The sequence below is a fragment of the Corapipo altera genome, unplaced genomic scaffold, assembly GCF_003945725.1.
Source record: "Corapipo altera isolate COAL_440 unplaced genomic scaffold, ASM394572v1 0, whole genome shotgun sequence".
NCBI classification, from domain to species: Eukaryota; Metazoa; Chordata; class Aves; order Passeriformes; family Pipridae; genus Corapipo; species Corapipo altera.
The window spans coordinates 55,373,535-55,393,213 of NW_020884872.1; the positions used below are offsets into that span (position 1 = coordinate 55,373,535).

General features: G+C 38.4%; 2 protein-coding genes across 4 annotated transcripts in view; one reads left to right on the top strand and one right to left on the bottom strand.

Moving 5' to 3' along the window:
* INTS6 (integrator complex subunit 6) overlaps positions 1-2,584 on the top strand; it is a 41,921-nt gene extending 39,337 nt beyond the window's left edge. For 2 of the 3 annotated variants that reach the window (XM_027648130.1, XM_027648146.1), the window contains one exon: positions 1,992-2,584. In XM_027648130.1, coding sequence (XP_027503931.1) covers positions 1,992-2,085 — 94 coding nt within the window. In that variant the 3' untranslated portion in view covers positions 2,086-2,584. The remainder of the gene's footprint in view (positions 1-1,991) is intronic. The other variant, XM_027648137.1, reaches the window with a different exon arrangement.
* Positions 2,585-2,819: 235 nt separating this feature from the next.
* On the bottom strand, positions 2,820-19,023 carry SERPINE3 (serpin family E member 3). Its single transcript, XM_027649737.1, has 8 exons — positions 19,011-19,023; positions 18,179-18,412; positions 16,613-16,810; positions 11,280-11,478; positions 10,138-10,238; positions 8,447-8,533; positions 6,146-6,229; positions 2,820-4,111 (listed from the first exon to the last, which is right to left on the bottom strand). The coding sequence occupies exons 1-8, from the start codon at positions 19,021-19,023 to the stop codon at positions 4,071-4,073; spliced, it is 957 nt and encodes a 318-aa protein (XP_027505538.1). The 3' UTR covers positions 2,820-4,070.
* Between the last annotated feature and the right edge of the window lie 656 nt (positions 19,024-19,679).

Consider the following 19,679-nt stretch of genomic DNA (forward strand, 5'->3'; position numbering starts at 1 on the left):
CTAGAGCAACAATTACTTTATTGTGCTTTTGTCTGGTTGATATATTGCCTGTCAGAGTTGTTGCATAGCTTGCAGGTTAAACATGCTTCCTCACTGTCATGGCACATCAAAAAATAGTGTTGCTCTTGGAGTTTGTGGCAACCTTTAGTGGGGTTAGCATATTTGAGTCTGTAAAATTAGACTCTTAAGATCACCTGTAACTCATTTTTTTTTCTGCACAATCTCTTTGTTACACCTATCTTGAGTTGACACTTTTTCTGCAACCTTTGGTAGTGATTGAGTGTTGCTGTTGAATGCATCAGAATTAAATCCTGTCTGCTACCATAACCTACAGTTTTCTGTATCTACTGGTGGAAAAGGCTGGCTTTTCTTTGTTTCTGGTTGTTGTTGTTTGTTTCTGATTGTTGTTAACTTCAATTTTTATTGATTTGAGCGTAGGAACAGCTTGATGTCCCTCCTCCTCTTCTCTTGTTGGTTATATTTTTATAGTGTGATCATTTTATCCACCTGGATAACACTGCCTACAAACCCTGTTCACTTCTCTGCCTCCTTCCTTATCCAGGCAAGCTATCACATTTAACCCAGGTTTCCTGCTTCCTGCAGGGAACATCTCTAGGCCTTCCAGAGCTGTCAACCTAGTTTTGTTTTGTTAACTGGTAGCTGACTTTACAATGCCATGGAATGCAATTCAGATTTGGGATGACTGCTTTCTGTTCCCTGCTCCAAGAAGCTCTGTCTCTGAATACAGGCTAGAGAAAGCTGTGGATCACTTCAGCAACAAAATGTGTTTATAAAGAGCCCCATTCAGTTTTGGAGGTTAGTCCACTACATTTGTAAAGGGAGAGGAAGATTTATAAAACAGTCCCCAGCTTTCAACTTCTTTTGGAAACTGACTGGCCCACAGTTCCTCTTTTGGCAGCAGAAAACCTATCACTTTTGAGAGGCAATGAGGAAAAATGGAGGGGAAGCAGTACTTAAATGTGATATGTCTGTGGGATACTGAGGACAAGTAAGAAAGATGGGTAAGAGGCCAGAGCATGGGTATTCACTGACATAGCGGTTGGGAATGGGAGCTTGTTTTCCCCATAGTCAAACTGGGATTGTGGAGATTCCTGTGGTAGGGAAATTAGGGCAGATACCATGTCTCTGTGAGCCAACGACATGGACCAGGATGCCTGACTGGAACCTAGACGCTTTTGCTGGGCTTCAGCGAGGCCAGAGAACTGAACTTGGTGTATAGTTCAGAATGTTTTCATTGCTGCCTATCTGTGAGCACACATGTGGCTACCAAAGCACTGGTGAGAAGTGGCTTCTCAGCCCTTCCCCTTGTGACATTTCTGCACCTATCTGGAAACAGCAAGGAGTTTTACTCGTTGAGGCAGGGGGTGTAAGCAAAGGTGACAGAATGGCCTACTGTTTAGATTTATTCAGTCTATACAGAATAGAACTGCAGCGACTCCAGATGTATGGATTATGCCTGTATTTTTCTTTAATTTCTTTCTCAAAATCTAATTTGTATTTTTGTCAGGAAATCTACTCTGCATTGTGTAATGGCTGTTCCTTCACCAGTACCAACTTCACTAACCTTCTGTGAATGCACCATGAAGGCATGCAAATAATTCCTAAAAGCTTTTGCCAGCTTTAGAGTTACAGTTCTTTTGACAGATATTTTAGTTCTGTATTTCAGAACTACTTCTAGAAAAAGCAAACAATTCGCTTTTACCTGGATTTATGAGGGCTGAGTGATGTTCAGCAATGTGCTAGAGTAGACTGTAGTAAACATAGTTTTGTACTCATTAAATGGAAAAGCAAGTTAGCAGTTAACCAGAATGTTAGGAGAACAGCGTATATACATATGAGATATGTGTAGTCTCACCATGTGCTGGTCCTAAAGTAATAACTGAACCTTCCAGAGTTCAGGAGAAGTTTTTCTGAATGATGTTTCATGTATTACTGTGTGCATCCATTATCATGTTTTCTTTTAAATACAGGTTTAAAAAACGGATGCTAATAGAACAGCTTGAGAGTTTTCTGGAAGAAATCCATCGCAGATCCAATCAGGTCAACCATATCAACAGCAGCTAAGAAACTGCACACAAGAGGAAACCACAGCAGGGCACTGCTGTCCTTAATTGCATTCATTTTTGACATGCACTCTTATCTCCAGGTTCCTGTACCTGAAAGAATGAGCTGCTCTATAAAATGATGAGAAGAGTATCCATCATCTTTTTTTTTTTTCTTCACTTCTGTTATTTTTGTAATGTGAAAAATACTACGAAAACACTTTTATTTAACTAAATGGAGAACTTCTTGCTTGTCATGGACATAAGTGTCACTTTCCCTCAGGTTCTATTTTTCTTAATCCAACCTTCAAAACTATCACCTCTTAAGGTTGAACTTTGCCAAAAAGTTGCTTTGTAATTTTCAAAAAAAAAAAAAGCACATACATTAAGCAAGGTAATGTTTTGTATATACAGTTATTTTGGATATATTATTGTAAGTTGTATAAATGTATTTTGAAAAATATTTAAGAAAAGCACTTTTGTTATTCCATCAATAAAATCTCTATTTTAATCTTTGTGTAGGTTTGAGTACAGTTTTTGTTGGAGTGATTAATTTTGCCTTCCCTTTTCAGAGCTTATATATTCTAGTATCAGTGTTAAAGAATTAAGCATTTTGTGTTACTGGGTATTCCATTAATCAGAGAACGGGTGAAAGAAAGCTAATGCTGATTTGCAGCTACAGTAGGATGATATCTTGACCCTTCACTGTTTGGTGATGTTCTGTATGCACATTTGCAGCAATGATAAACCCCTCAGTTCTACTGAGAGACAGAGTGGGGTAAAGCAGGAATCAGCAGGCTGCACAGGGTTTTTCTGTGTCAGAAGTTTTTATGTGTTTACAAGTGCAGGAATAGCCAGAAGGTGCTGCTGCTTAGACACAAAATATCACTGATTGCTTTACTGGCCTTGTCTTTCATCTGTGCTAGATGTGCCCTCAATTTCTAGAAAGCTTTGTTTGATTCAGTGGGAGCTAAACCTCTCTGCTTTCGTAGGAGTCAGTGGTTTGCAGTCTTCACCCAGAATATCTGGGCCTTGGGTTCTGGTGCTTGTACTGTGAGTCGCTGAACACTCGCTGTATCCCAGCTTTTGTCAGGATGCTGAAAAAACTCACATTTTTCTAGATGATTTTAGCTTCATTCAGTGTTCTTTGGGAATGTCCATTCTATGTTGCATACACTTCAAAGGTAGTAAAGGTAGTACTGCTACTTTTTTTGGCAAAAATATTTGTTTGGTCACTGACTGAGTGGGTATTTCTGCTTCCTATCTGCTCTGTCTGGAATAGGCTGCCCAGGGAAGTGGTGAAATGGCCATCCCTGGGAGCGTTCAGAAAGTATGTATATGTGGTGCTTAGAGACTTGGTTTAGTGGTGGATTTGGCAGTGCTGGGCTAATGGCTGGACTTGATCTTAGACATCTTTTCCAACCTTGATGATTCTATGATTCTGTGCCAGTTTTGAAACAGTCTTTCAACTATATTTTCTTTTCACAGCATCATGCTGTTTGCTCGATACCTTACTAGCTCAGCTGGATTATATCTATCTGGGGTCAGACTGAATTTCAATTTTATTCTTGAGCTTTCGACTTCAGGACAGGGAAATGAAATTGTGCTTGAAAAATAACATCACAAAACTTTCTTGTAGGATGCTTTCATTCAGATGACCTACATACTCAGCAACAGTCAAGCTTTTAGCCATGATGAAGTTAAGTAGAAGCTGTTGGCCTATACTGTTAAATATTTAGGGGGCAAAATGTGTTCATTTTTTTTCTCAAATGTTTATATGCTTTGTCTTTGCTGTAGTTGTGGTGCTCATGATTCCTAGACAGCTATAAGTTTCCAACAGTATATACAATGTAATAAAGTAGCGGAGGGCTTACTCTCACTTTTTTTTGCAGAAGTGTTACTGCTTAAAGCAGTGTTTTAATAAATACATATAATGTAGCCTTAAATTTCTTTGGAGGAAAGCTCACCATAGGAGGAACAGAAGACAGTTTACTTGTTTAGTGCTTATTATGAAGGATTTGTAACTCTTCCTATAAAGAGTACTGAACCTGTAAATGAAAACAATATTAATGTTATTTCAATTTAGGGGCTCACTTTCAAAGCGTAGTTCAGTTTAAATACATAAACTAAGCATGGAATTAGCAGATCGTGGAATCACTCATTGCTTATATGGAAAAACTGACTGCAATTGCACCCTTGTCTTAGAATAATTTGAACATTTCTGTATTAAAAGCAAAAAGACCTTTTCAAATAGTTGGTAGCCCAAACTAGAAGTTTGCCAAAATCTGAAACCTACCCAAACCATTGGCTAAAGAATCACTTCTGAACTGAGGAAAACAGAGCCTGAATTCGTTGCTTTGTGTTTGTGTTTTAGTTACAGAAGAGGTTATTACAACCCCTTGAATGAAATCACTGCCTCAGATACATTGGCTTTGTTGTTGTTTGTATTGCTGTTACCTTGCCTGTCCTTCAAAGGGAATGTGTTCAAACCTGAAATTCAAATTAAAAAACTTAACTTTTTTTAATTATTTTGAGCAGAACTATGCCATTTTAAGTCTTGGAAAATATATTTCTAGTATTACTAGAAGACTGATGCAGTGAAGACTCTTGGTCTACATAAAAATTCACTGTGAACTTATGAACATAGTGAGTTTTAAGCACCTCTAGCTAGATAGGTTGGTAAAATATACTAACAGTCTATCTTGTTTACCCTTTCCCCTTTTCATACCTGAAAAAATTGTCACTAAGTCTGAGCAAACAAAATGACTCCATTAAAAAGGTAAAAGTACAGAAATGTACTTCTGATTTTGAGTTGATTGGAAAGTATTTTATGCTTCACATAAAAATCTTGTTTTACAATCTGATTTCCTTCCTTTATATAACATATATTATAAACTGAGCCATTTTATCCACCAAAATCAGTTTGTTCTTAATTCTGAAGAGTCTGTGGCTCAGGCTTCATAGATGAGCTTATTGATGCCTTTTTATTTTAAAATTCTGTGTTACTCAACTAAAAATACTTTTATTCATTAACTGGTAATGATTGCCAAAGCATATTTAAAACAAAACGTCCACCAAGGTGTAGCGATTTTTCTCTTTAAAAAATAACTGCTTGCATTGTGATGTTGAAATGTTAAGACAGAGATTTTTAAAGCAGAATTTTGCATACACAGGTATTCACTGACTAAGAGAAGCATGTTGCTTGGAAGCAGATAAGGAAAACTATTCTCTGTGGTCTTCTTGTTAGGCCCCAGTATTTTACTGAACCCTATAAATTACTGTGTTCTGCACTTATGAGAGAAATGTGGTGGTTTGAAGGATTTATTTAAGCTGCAAACTTACTGTGTTGCTAAGAATGGTAAGAGCTGTTAGAGATGGCCTGATACTTCAGAGGAGGAAATACCTACTAAATGGTGCATAATGCAATTTTTATTATTGCCAACGAGCTATATAGTGTTTTCTTTTGGCAGAGTTTCTGGAATAATGTGATTGGACATCTGAAATGAGACAATACTGAAGCTAAAGGAGCACTGTGATGCTACTCTCTCAAGACATGCTCTGCAGTTTTGTTTGTTTGTTTTTGGTTGGATTTTTTTTGTTTGGGTATGGGGGTGGTCAAGAGTTACCAGTTGCAAAAGAAATGCCTTTTTTTTCTTTTTTGGCAGAAGTCTGTTTGCTATCAGTATAGGCATGCGTAAGTTTCATTTATAGGGAAAGATCTCTATTTTAACTATTCCCAATGTTAATCTGGCCAGTTTGTAATTTGAATAGCCCTGTGGAGTTCAGTGCTTAATGCTGGGGCATTTAAAATCTTTGAGATCTTTCTAGTGCCTAAAGCTGTTGTAGAAATCTCTAAGCTCATACTGCATCGAGAGAAGAGGCTAATCTGACTTCTATGAGTTGTGCATTCTTTTTAAGGAAATTAAACCATAGTCTTTATGCTTTAAAAACCCAAACCCCACTGTTCCCATGTTTGATGAAATTTCCTGGATTGAAGAATGGCAGGCTATTTAGAAAGAACTTGTATTGATTTCAGTGCTACTTGTGAAGAATTCTGCTCCTGAAAGGCAGAGCATGCATACCTGTATTAGCTTGTCTCAGAAAAAATGTGAAGGGTCGGTCTGCTTTAAAAATAGGTGTTCGAGATCTTTTTAGTAATACCATTGCTGTAATGCAACAAAGAAAAAACATTAGTAAAATGCATCCCTTTTCTTTGCATCTTCTGTACAGTGCCCTCAAGCTCTGATGTTTAGTACCTTGAGTTTTGAGTTGCTCCTCTACTTTAACTATAAACCAAAAATTTTATCCAACAGTGAAATCAGTCTGAATTAATGAGTCCAGAGTCCTGAGACTACATGCAGGTGATTTGTGTGTATTTTGATGCTGAAGTGAGTCCTTCTGGCTTTGGATTTCAAAGGTAATGTAATTTTTGATGTTGTTGCAGCCCTAACTCTTCTGAGGTCACAATTCTTGGCTGTGCTGTTCTGATGAAAAAGATAAGCAAGGCACAGATGTAGTCCCTCTTCTAATTGGGAGACATGGAGCAGAGAAATATCTGTCATCCTGGAATTTCCCTTGTCAGAGCTCTGAACAAAACCAAAGTATCTCAAAGACTCAAGTATCTCAAGTATATCAATCTCAAGTTATGATTGATTTTCCCTTCTCTGTTTGTGGGTTAATTATTAGATTAAATAAAGAATCCTTAAGAATTATGATGGCTCAGCTATTATTAAAATACATCTTCTTTAAATAAATTATTCCTTGTAGCTATGTAGTATTAAGGATGCATTGTCAAAACACCCCAATAACTAAAACCAGCAGATTTGGATTATCTTTTGAGAAGTTAAAACAATGGAATTAATTTGAAGACTCAAGATACAGTAAAACTAGTTTGAGAGACAGTGTTTTAATGCTCATAAAAAAAGTGCCTGTTTTTGCTTTCAAGCCACCCAGTGACTAGATCCAGAACTTCTAAAGTAAACAAACATATTTTAAAATCAGCTTTTTAGCTTGGTCTGACTGGAGTTAAGGGAGTTTTGGCATTGGTTTCAATGGGATAAAGATCTATTACCCTCAGATTGAAGCCATCTAAAAGCTTTTATTTTGTGTAGGGATTAGTAAAAAAATTTATGAGAAGTAATAGAGAGGAAAATCGTTTCAAAATTTAAAACTACAGCTCTGCAGAAAGGTTAACTTGGTTACATCAACTGTTCACTGTACACCCACCTGTGTACTACATGTGTCAGATTCAAAACTGTTTCTAGAGAAATACTATAAATACACCAACTCAGGTTTGCTCAGATTCCTTTTGACATTGAGACTGTGGTACATTTGAGAGAGGGAATGTGCACACTGCAGTGAGGTTCACTGCTCTCTCTATGTGCCTCTTGAATTCCTTCCTGGAAGCAAGGAGGAAAAGTGGGAGAGACTCAGATCTTGCCCTGATCCACAGTCAAAGACCACCACCAGCATTTGCATTGTGTGTGTGGAACATGTCTACAGTTGGCACAGCCCAGGGAAGGAGAAAGATGAGAAGTGGTTAATGATCACCCTGCTGCTGTGCTGATATTTGAATGGCTTGAGGGCAAGTTCAGCCTTTTCAGAGAAGGAATGGAAGGGGGTTAGGATTACAGGTGCTTTCCATGCTTGCTTGGATCATCTGAGGCTTCCAAAGACAAAACAAGAAAAGCAGGGGCCTCCTTTGATAAGGCTCATGTGACCAATTAAAAAAAAAAGGGAGGAAGACACAGCTCATTCATTTTGGTTCCCCTGCTTTATGTAAATTGCGTGAAGGATTTCAGCTGGTGAAGGTAATTTACTAACCGTGTAGTCTGTAGCTGAGATTTTACTCTGAATCTCCCTGTTCACCCAGCCCCAGCTGCTCATGAGGAAATGATCCTGTAGCAGAAGGTACTGCATGTGAAGGTCACACTTCAAAGTATGTAAGAATCAAGCCTGTCTCTGTAAAACTTTCCCATCATTACTTTTAGTGCTGTCAAAGAGATCATCTTCAAATCTCATAGCAGTTCAGGCACTATAGATAAAATATTACCAAGCTTTTCTCATTATTTGTTTTTATGGTCTGAATAAACGTATTTGACCAACAGAAAAATAAGTGGTATATTTTCTCAAACAGAATCTTACCTGGGTTGATAAAGTTGTTTTTCATTAGAGCCGTTACATGTTAGACTGAGATAAAAAATTACAGGTTCTTATGAACATTTACAAAGGTAAAATGGAAGTGTGTTAAATAGAAAAGTTTAAATTTGGATTAGGCATACATTTAAATACTACCGTGCTTGTTTGCTTTATTTTAAATAAAAGGCTAGTAGTTTTGTAAAAGGCCCCAGAAATTAGAAGTTATGTCTGTATATTTGATTTACCTGTAGCTCCTGATGCCTTTGTACCATCTTCTGTTATTTCAATCTCTGCTTTGTGAATAGCTTCCGAAATGTAAAGACTATCTTGATCTGAAAAAAAACCCATGTTAATAGTTATTTTCTGAATTCCATTACAAACTTATTTTTAAAAGTAATCGGAATGCTTTTGCCTTTTTTCCTGCAGAATCTAAGGATCATATAACTGTTAGGTATTTTAACCATCTAAACTGTTTTCCCCCTATATGGACAAGAGTGGACTGAATGCTGGATGGGAGTTACTAGTTTGAGAGGTCTCCAGGTTGTGGTGGAAGGCAGGGTTACATGGTGAAAGTAGAAACTAATTAACACAGTGAGGAGAAGGCAAGAACTGAGAAACCATTGAAAGGAAAACGACAGGAAAAAAAATGCTCTTCAGGAAGAAACAATGGGACTGTGACATAAAATGGAGCTTGGAAAAAAAACTTACTTCAGAAAGCTACTGAGTATTACAAGCTTGCTTCTCTCCAGCTGACTGTGGAGGGCAGAAAGCAGGGAAGATTGGCAGACTTTTTTTTCTTGTCAAATACTTCTGGAAACTACCAGGATGCGTACAGAAGAAGGAAGCTGCTAAATTATATTGTTTATGGAGTTAATTTCCTCCAAGCACGTATCTTATTTAAATAGATATTAACTTTATAAAATACATCTTTGCGCACTTCATCAGTATATTAATATTTGTTTGCAATAAACAAAGCAGCAGGCTTTAACAAAAAACTGAGCAGCAAAATTATTTTAATGTGCATCTCTTTGCAGTCTGAGATACAGAACATAGCAATAGAACACTGCTATGTTCAATTTTAAAAGTGGCATGAAAAGCTCCATGAGAAATGTGCCTTCTGAGGTTCATCCTAGGAAAGTAGTTTTTCTGTAAGAGCAGGTTTGAACTGAAGGATTTTCAGTTATTCACTCACATGCACAAGAATGTAAGGTGCTCTCTGGGTGCTACCACTCTGAGTCTTTACTATGAGCAGAAATGACTAAGGTGAAAATCTTTGTGTTGCTGGAAGTAGTCGAAGAAGAAAGAAAATTGATAACTTGGATTCTTTTTGTATTTAATATTAAATAGGGGCAAAAATTTTCCAAGGAGCAGAAGAATTTCAGGCTTCCAAAACCAAGAGTTTAGTCATAACACCAGTATTTTAGCAAAGGGAAAGTATAACTCCATCCACTGATCACTGGATTGGCAAGATAATGTGACCTGGGCATATACCATTACTGTTTGTAGTGTCAGGAGCTGAAATACAGACTTGTTGGTCCAGCATCCCTGTTTAATGACTATTTAAAAACACAAATAGGATGCTTTAGTAAAACTTGCATCCCTAAATTTCTGAATAAATAAACATTTTTCAGGCCTGTGCCATCTTGACAGTTTTAATCTTAAAGAAAACAGAAGGAAAAAGTAAGCTCAAGACCCAAAACAACCCTGTCCTTTTCAGGTTCCTCTTTTCCACAAAAAAGCTCAAAATTTTATCAATTGGCAAAATTGATAAAATCAACTGATAGAATAGAGCAGTTGAGGTGTGAGCTGTGTTTTAGAATTTTGCAGAGAAAGCAGTGCAACTAATTCAGAAGACTCAGGTCTACCAAATCACTCAAGGGTAGAAGTCTACAACTGTTGGGTCAAGGATCATTTTATATTTAGTCAAGTCTCTTACCTGAAATGCCTTTAAAATTAGCGGTGATGGGGTCAAATGCGTCTTTAACTCCCAAGGCAGAAAAAACTGTCTTTAGGTCAAAAAGGCTTTGAATACTGAACCTGAAATTATTATGATAGATTTTATTTAAATGCTGGATTTGTAGTTTTGTAGAGTTAAAAGCATAACAGATGCGATTTATTTCAAGCCTTTCCATTTCATCCATCTATTCCTTTATGACCCCAGTGCATGCTGTCTGATTAAGTGTACTTTGCAGAAAAGCACCTCATCTTCACCTGAAGTTTTTAATAGAAGGAATCCCTCATCATCATCTGTTGCACTCAGATTGCCTTTCAGTCTTCTTGACATATGAACTCTGCATTTTCCCAAGTTTGGCTATAGCAAATGGCACTTCGAAACATTTGCCAATGATTAGCTTGGAGAAAAAGAATATTAATGCATAAACAGTTTCTCAGGGCTTCATTAATGTGATGAATGCATAGTAAGAGATGTATAATGAAGTCCTTCCATGCTGATCCATACAATAGGTACAGCCACAAAAGGCCTCCTCTACTTGCTGCCTCCTGCTGTGCAATTTCAGTGGAATAGATGATAGAAAATACCTCCAGGGTATGTGTGTTTGCCAACAGCAGCAAATGACTAAAGTGGAAAATGAATGATGTGAGCTTGGTTTGTGCATGGAAAAGATGGGTATGACTGACAGTAGGGGTGTGCACAAGTTCTTTGTACAGTGCCTTTTTGTAGTACACTGACAAGTTTAAAAAAGACACAATAGTGTGTATTTACAAGGTTATATATTTTTTTTCTCCCTTAAGCAAAGAGAAAAATGGAGTGTGGGAAAGGTCCAGCAACATATCTCTTTTAGGTCTTTAAAGGTTTGTTAATCCCAAACAAATTTTAAGTAAAACCTGTAGGATCAACTGCAATACTTCATTTTTTTAAGACATTACAGAGCATACCAGAAAGTCTCGTCATTCCCAGCTCACCTGTTTGTGCCTTAAGAAAGGCTGTCTCTGATCGTGAGATGAATAACAAAACAGAAAGCATGTCACTTGATTTTGCTCACACATTGCTCGTGAAGGTGCTATCACATGAAATTCTGACAGTTGAAGTAGTGAAGCTATCATGCTAACGTTGCTTACCTAGGTAGAAAAATGTCCATCTTTGTTCTCTTTAAGCTGTTGGCCCAGAGGGTTATGTCTTTGGCAGAAAGGTGAGACTCAATCTGGGACAAAGGTGTTCTTTTATGGCTGGGAAGCACTAGGAACATGCTGTGTTTCTCTCCCAGGTAGGGTAACTCGACCACACTGAACGCCTCCAGAGCCGCAGTCTGGAACTGGCCTGTGGGTGGGCAAATGTAGACCTTATTTCATCATCAAAGTGGGAAAACTCCCCCCAAACCTACAACCCCAGCTAGGGTCAGCAGACAGTTCAGAGCAGCTGTGGTAGGATTTAAGGAATTGTCTCTAGTACATAGATTCTTGTAGCCAGCTCAGGTTGCTATTAACTCACAACAGTCTCTCATCTGAACAGAGCTGATTGTGAGAGAGACGTATGTATCTTGGCAGAAAAGTGCTAGTGCAAGTAGTAGTAGCCAAAGCAGCGCCTCAACAGAGCATGAGTATTTTATTACTTTCTCATATAATAGCTGTCCTCCTTGCTCAGAGTTTAAAAAAATATTACCAAGGCAATGACAGTAACTGTGATGACTCGTCCTGCAATGCACGTTCTTTAACTAAAGATGCAATTTTATGTCTTTCACTAAAATTTTAGTGCTGATAGAAGTTACAAAAACAAAATGAAGTATCCCACTTAATTAACTGAAATCTACTTTGCCTCATGTTTCTGTCTCTGTGACCTTTAAAAATCAGTTTTAGTCTTATTTCAAGAAAAAAATAGTTATATTAAACAATAGTTTATGCTTATTTAAGCATCATATTTATAATTTTTGAAAGTCGAGGCACAAAAATCTATCAAAATCAGATGAAGGTTATAAAAACTAGTCTCAAGAGTAAAAGCTGGAGGGCTTCTAAACTTGCAATTGGTTATACAAAAATTTGTAATAACCATTTTAATGTACCATTTTAATTCCATATTTCAAAGAACAATTTAACCAGGCATTTCTAATGGACTCTGTTATGCAGTAGAACAGATTCCACTATCACAATTTTAGCTTCTTATTTTTCCGTCTGAGAATCCAATAAATAGCATTTCCGGAACATTCAGTACTAGTTAGCAGACCAGGAGTTAAATGCAAGCTTAATACAAGTTGCAAGCAAACATCTTATTGCCTTTGCTGCAGGCCATCCAAAATACTCAATCTACTCCTTCTTTACCTGGCTGTAGTAGTTGTAACTTCAAGGTGCTCACACTTTCTGAACCAGGGATTGTAAATAACAGAATATATGTAGCTCATGTTCATAATACCTAAATATTTGGCAATATGTACATAGCTGTAGGATGTCTCAAGTACTTAGTGTACAATATTTGTTAGTATTGCAGATATGGACTAGATAGGATTTGTAAAGTGTTGATTATTCTGCTAGATTAAATCTTGGGCTCTTAGATGAGCCCTCCTGCTTTGCACCATGGAGAGAGAATTGCTCTGTTAAAACTAACTCCCAGCATGTGGATCATTTGCTGGGAAAAGATGTTCTGCTTTCCAATGGGCAAACAAGGAAGATTTACATTTGTAGTGCACTGGGCACGAGTGGTTTAATAGGCGGGCATGCTGATAATTTTAAGTCAGCACATTCTGTGCAAAGGTTATACAGTCCTTCCTTATTTGTTAATTAGAAAGAAAATCAAAGACTTTATGTTATTGAGTCAGAACATTTAGTGTTCCTTGCTTGAACTGATTTTGAGCATCCCATAAGGATTATACACATGCTAAATTAGAATTCAAATGTCGTTAACAAATGGCTTGGAAAAATGAATATGTAAAGTAGCTGCAGTGTTTAAGAGGCATGTGTGAACAGTAATGTTGACATTTTCTTAGAGCAGTGTTACTTATCCCCAGGCTGATTTGTTCTTCGTGGCAATGTTAAAAGGATAAACAATGTTGTAAAAGTTGCATTTGATAGTAGGTTACAGCTAATCTTTCTCACTCTGTGCTTTGGATCCTGGTGGGAGACAGCTACTATCATTTAATAATGACAGAAAGTTATCTTGGGCCTCTGTTTAGTTGTACTGAGCCTGTCTTTTGCATTTATTTCAAACTGATTTGTTAGAAATGTTTCTGTCACTTTTAGTGACAAAGACTGAATTGGCTCAATCAAGCCTGACAATCAGCAAATTTTAAATGATCCCTTTCATTTTGGCTTTCCTTAGAAGTCTCTCCAGCTGCAAAAAGCTTACATACTTCAGGCTGGATTAGTATTTTGGGTAACTTCCTTTTCTGTGCAAATATTTAGTGCTTCAGCTACCTACTTAAGGATGATAGGATGGAGTTCTTGTGTTCAGGCAAGTGGTTAAATAAGCAGAACTAACAATTTCACATCAAGTTTGCAAGGATTCTGGTGCAAATATGGGGTCAGACAATGCAGTTCAGCTGCTGAATTCCTGGTCACTGGCTTTCCGTGACTATACCCACTTGTATAACCATTGGCAGCCCCCTGCCTTCTGTTGTTTTGGGCCTCTCATTTCTTTATTTCTCTCTGCTAAAAGAGAAAGTTCAGAGAAAAGGTCCATTCTTAAGGTAATAGCTGTATTTGGTGAGCTTCTTTTGCCACTTGCTTCTGAAATACATGATGCTCACCAAGTATGTTCCCAAGAAACCTATTTGTTTACCTCTTAAAGCAGTGAAGGGTAAGGCTATTCAAGAGATCATGGGTAGCAAAAGCTCTTACTGTGAGCTGGTGATACAAAATCACCCAGGACTGAAAAATTGAGTTGATGTAGTTCATGTTGCTCAACAACAAGGAAGATGAGGTGTAGGGTTTTGGAAAGGGAAACTGCACTCCTCAGTAAAGTAATTTAATTTGTAAAAGGTTCAAATGTAAATAGGATGGGAGTGTGTAAAGTCAGAGGTGTGAATGTGGTCAGGAACTGGCAGTCCCAGCAGGAGGAAGAAGCAATGGTGGGCACACTATGAGTGTCCAGAAAGAAGAGATACCACAAAGAAAGATGTAACTGTAAGGACAGACTTGCAAAGAGCAGAAGAAATTATTTCTTGACCAGGTGAATTATGGTTTAGAGATAAAAAGGCATAGAAATAAGGAGCTGCCATCTGCCTGCTTGATGTGACTGTTGCACAGCAAAGGAAAATGTTTTAGCCATATAAGCTATTAAGCCATATAAGCTATTAGATATTTTTTTAGATTCATGCCAATTATTTGTTGTAACCGGTGGCAAAGAAGTAGTCCGATGATAGAGCAAAAGATAATGGTGAGGTTCCTAATGGAAATGAAGAAAAGAGTAATTACACTGCCAGAGATGGAAACAAAGTTTACATTACTTCACATCATAAGTTCTCATCACATTAGAGAGATGAATAATAATCTGGAGCCTGGATGATTGCCACCCCAAAATATGAGAAGAACTTGGATGTGGAATTGCAAATGAGTGAGCAAAAATTTTAATAGACTGTAAATTCAGTTGTTTCCCATGATTGGAAAAAAGGATTAATTTATAAAGAAAAAGAAAGTAATCTGGAAAGTTTTAGAAAGTACTCTGGAGAAAACAATAATCAAGTCACAGAAGGAAATAGAAAGTGAGATAAATTGCAATATAAAGTAGACTAGCAAACAAATCTATAAACTTTTTTGACTAAATAACTAATTTGATAAAAAGGCATAGATCCAGCCATCTAGTTTTAAATAAAACAGCAAATATAATTTCACTGTGGCACTATTTACAGGTTAAAGTGATGGCAGTTAGAGCAGGAAAAGGCAAGCAGCAAGCAGATACTTAAAGCAATGTAAAAGAGGGGCTCCCAGGTTGAAAAGAGTTACTAGTGGCTTTCCAAAGTATTGTCCACACTGAGACTTTCATCAAAGACAGTCATTTGCCATGACGACTAGAGTGGTGGAAATCAAATGGTGGAGATTTCTCCCCGTTCCCCTTGAGGACTCATCAGCTGGAAAAAAATGCAGAAAGGAAAAAGGCCCAGGTGGGGCCAACCTTGAATAACCACCCTGAGCTGGTTCTGTGCTACGCTATGCAAGGTACTTTTAGGAAGACATAGAAATACTAAAATCATTTTAGTGAGCATGAATATAGCTTCGTTAAAAGTGTTGTGTACATTCCTGATCATTTATTCTCAAGAAAGATTGATTTAAATTTGGAAAAGTGCAAAAAAGAACTAGTAGAGAATTGGAGCCTCATTTTCAAATAGCTTAGAAGAGCCAGCTGCTTCAGTTTATCTAACAGGAAGTTGAGAGACAACTTGGTGACTTGCAGATAATGTTTGGGAGTAAATATCAAAGCTGAAGAGAAACTATTTAACTTAAAGCTGGCATGATGTTAAGAGATATAAATTGGTCTTGAGAAAATTTATACTTGGAATTAGGGAAGTTTTTACCCAAGTGCACTTCTGAAATTTAGGGTAGAAGGGAAAGGAGGTTTTTATATTTTGAAAGAGGCTGTATAACTAACTGGCATAATTCCTGTTGGTAGAAAATTAAACCTGCAGCATAAGTCCTCTTGTCAGCAACCCACATACATCAAGCCTTTGAAAGTAGCCTACACTGTATTCATATATTATAAAAATAAAAGTTTGACCTATATTTATAGTGGTTTAAACCTGTGCTGAAATCACCCACTGATTTGGTTTAAGCACCATAAAAAATTATCTTTTCTTTCAGAATTTGGCCCTGAAGATCTGCAGTTTTACCCTAAAGTCTTGGAAACAGGCTGTGACTAGAGACAAGAGGGGTGGGTGTGCAGTGCTGGTGTTCCTGGTTATACCATCCTCCCTCGATGCTCACACACTCAAACGACAAGCAGGGATTCGGCTGAGGGGCCAGAAAATTTTTTATTTACCCCACAAATCAAATTGGCTTGATATAGTTTTAGTCTTAACTACCCCTCTGTCATGGGGTCAAACGTGCTTCCTATGGTCCCCCCTTCCTAAGCAGCTTTATTTAGCAAGTTCCATGCTATTGTAAAGGACTTTTTATACTGTGGTACCCTCAGTCTCTTATGTTCCTTTCTCCTGGTCCATTATCTTGGTGCCTTTTGGTTGTTTGCTACAGCTGACATTATGGAGTGCTAGGAGGTGTTGGTCTGTGAAGGATGGGACAGGGACAGTAGATATTTTAGGAACCATTCTGAATGCAGAATCTGTTTAATCAATGCTTGGCATTATAAGGAGTCAAGTTGACCACTTAGGTCGTCTCTTCATTTGATGGGATTTCTTCTGAGACTTCTCTAAGCTAGGAAAATAACACTATCTTAGTGTGGTATTTGTGGAAAATAAATAAAGAAAACTGTTCCAGGTTGTACAATAGCTCAAATCTGGATTAAGGACAGTTACCATAGTTAACTTCGGCTGTATGATGCATTGTGGGCACTTTCAGGGTTGAGCCCTCTGATGTGGTAAAAGGCAACATCTGAGTGTCCATAAGGGAAAACTTCTTTTGCCACGTGCTTCTGAAATACATGGTGCTCACCAAGGCAACCTGGCTGAGCGACGACCTAGCGGTCTCCAACAGCATGCCACGCACATCCCCATCTGCATGGAAAAGAGACAGGGAGAGGGACACATGCATCCTACTTGCCCAGGCCTAAAGGCCAGGTCCGTGTGACTAAATAAAGCAAGTCGGGACCTGAGCTTATGGTTCTACATGTTCCCCATAGCACCATGAAAGCATTCAGTGCCACAAACATCATCCCTGGGGAATTTGGCTGTTCTCCATCCCGAAAGGCAAGAGGCAAAACTCATAAGGTACTGTTAACCCTCTACCTTCCCCTCCCCACATATGCACGGACCTCATCTGGATTGCCTGCTGGTCCCTGCTCTCCCCAGAACTGAGTTTGAGTTGGGCAATGTTGAGGGTCAAAGCTGTGCCAGCACTGTGCTACTTGCTGAACAGTGCAGATGACAGCAGCCCAGTGTTCAGCACTATGCCCTAGCTCTAACTGGTGTTCTAAGTTAAATATGCCCAGGTGTATCTCAGAGGTGTTCATCATTAGTACCAGAAATACCTCATGGCATGACTACAGACTGCTTTATGAAGTAACTAAGTCACCTGGGGCTTATATCCTAATTTTCCCCTTCTCCTATTTACTTGTCAGTTCAACTGATCCTGCTTTGGGTATCTCAAAGATTTCTGAAAGAGTGATCCGCTTTTAATTCATTGATATTGCAATGTGAGCACTGCAATATGACCTCTCATTTTAGTACCTGCTTCTAGAGCAATACACTTCTGTTGTGGAGCTGGATCACTTCTTAGTGTTCATTTGAGAAGGACAGAATTTTTTTTTCGTTAGTTTCAACAGCTTTAATGTGTGTATTTAACATCAGCTCATATGTTGCTGGCCAAATTAACATTCACATAAGTTGACAGGGCAAATCAGGGACTGCTTTGCTCTGCTGCTTCTTAGGACTTTCTTTTTCAATTATTGTTTTAATTAACACAGAATTTAATTTAATTACTTTTCTTGCTTATGTGGAAAGTAAATTCTTTTTATTTCCCATTTTGACTTTTTAAACTCAGAGTCTGACTGCTGAGCTTATGGTCCTGCATGTTCCCCATAGCACCATGAAAGCATTCAGTGCCACAAACATCATCCCTGGGGAATTTGGCTGTTCTCATTAAAAGCGAAAACACTGCAAAGGATTGCCATTTTAAAAATTAGAGGAATGAGGCCAACTGGTTACCAGCTTGATACTGCAAATTTATACTCACAGGTTCAGACCTATTCCCACTCTTTCTTCACGTTAGAAATGAATGTCAGCACAAGAATTAGTTTTTCTGGCTTTCAGCCTTGGTTTGGACAACAGAGTGTGGCAAAAAACTGTACTTGGTTTAATGCAATTTCTCTCATTACTCTTATTTTACATGTTATTCATATGCATTCTTGTAGGTTACTGTGTTACCTGCAAGGTTACTGGTGATCCATTCCTGTATTTGGGCCGTGGTTCTGTTGGGGTCAGTAAAGTTGGTTTGCTGCAGGCTGCTGTTCGCCCAGCGTGCAGCATGTGCAGTGAAGTGAGGCGAGAGCTGTGTGCCAGCATCCACAAAGAAGGAACATGCCAGCTGAACCACGGTGCCTTGGCTCGAGTCGGTCACTCCTTCATACACTGTGCGCAAGAAGTCCTGCGCGCTTTGATCTGCCAGGCAAGAGAGAGGGAGAAACTGCAACTATCATGTTGAGGTTAAGGATTGCCCCAGGGCTCCACAACTCTCAGCTCCAGTGCTGACACTGGTGTCCTCTGATTGTTAAAGCACGGGAGCACCCTTGACTTTATGGAGCATTACTGTCAAGCACTACCGTTGAGGGCGATGATGCCCTAGGCGTGGTAAAGCACTCTTCATGTTGCTGTAGGAATCACTCTAGTGCACGTGTCAAGCAGCTGAACTCACATCAGGTTCACACCTCTATGCAAATGCACCTCTGAACAATTTATAAGGTACATTATTTTTTGCTTTTGGGCCCTCTCTGAGTTCCCATTAGCGAGATCTAGTACCTCTGGCAGTGACTGGCCACAGTACCACTGTCTCCTTCTCTTGTCATTATCCACCTATCCCAGGAAAGGCATCTCCCTTATAGCTCCAGGTTAGTCTCTGCTGCCCTTGGCCCCTAGCCATTGTTTTGTTTCTTGAAGGATAGTGTCCTGAACTGGCCCAGTATTGGTGATGAGCCCTGACAATGCTAAACAGAACCGATGGTTGCTTCACATGTGTTAGAAGTGACTCGTCTATTCATACAAGCCACAACCATGTCTGCTTTTTTTTCAAGTACAATTGTATTTCCCATTCAATATTATTTTCTTCTAATTCCTCAGATCCTTTCCAAAAACTACTATTTTTTGACTCATGGTTCCCCAATTTGGATGACTCATTATTTCTTGTAAATCTAGAATTTTGCACTTGTCCTTACTGAGTTGTATCCTATTCAGTTCACATGTTTCTCTGCTTTCCAGGATCCTTTTAAATACTATTCTGGTCCTCCAAAATGCTTGTAGCAATTACAAGCTCAGTGTCATTCCAAAATTCAATAGTGTATTCTTTAGTTTGCTGTCTAGTAATAGAAATAGCTGAATAATGCCCTGGTCTCCTGTTTCTGAAAAGCTCATAGTAGTTCAACAGTGGTGGCTTCTGTGATGGATACATGGTTGAGGTGTGAGCCCAGAATGAACATGAGTCCTGCAAACTCAGAGAATCCTGTATTTTTAAAATCACTACGTTCCCATAGACTCCCTTGAAAGGTGATTTAGGAGCCATTATTTTTCTCAATTGCAATAATTTGTGATTGAATGGTTCATGACAAAGTGGCCTCCTGAGGCCTGGGACTCTCACCCCACCTGAACAACATTTATGTGCTCTGTGTCAAATCTCCTCAAACTTCCCGTGTTTGCAGTTCAGCCCCTTTCCTAC

Excerpts from the sequence above, each read along its gene's own strand:
- SERPINE3 (XM_027649737.1), bottom strand. Across the intron at positions 16,811-18,178 it reads GATCACCAGTAACCTTGCAG|ATGGGGATGTGCGTGGCATG; the intron begins GTAACACAGTAA and ends TTTTCCATGCAG. Across the intron at positions 4,112-6,145 it reads TCTGAGACAAGCTAATACAG|GTTCAGTACTCTTTATAGGA; the intron begins GTATGCATGCTC and ends TTTCATTTACAG.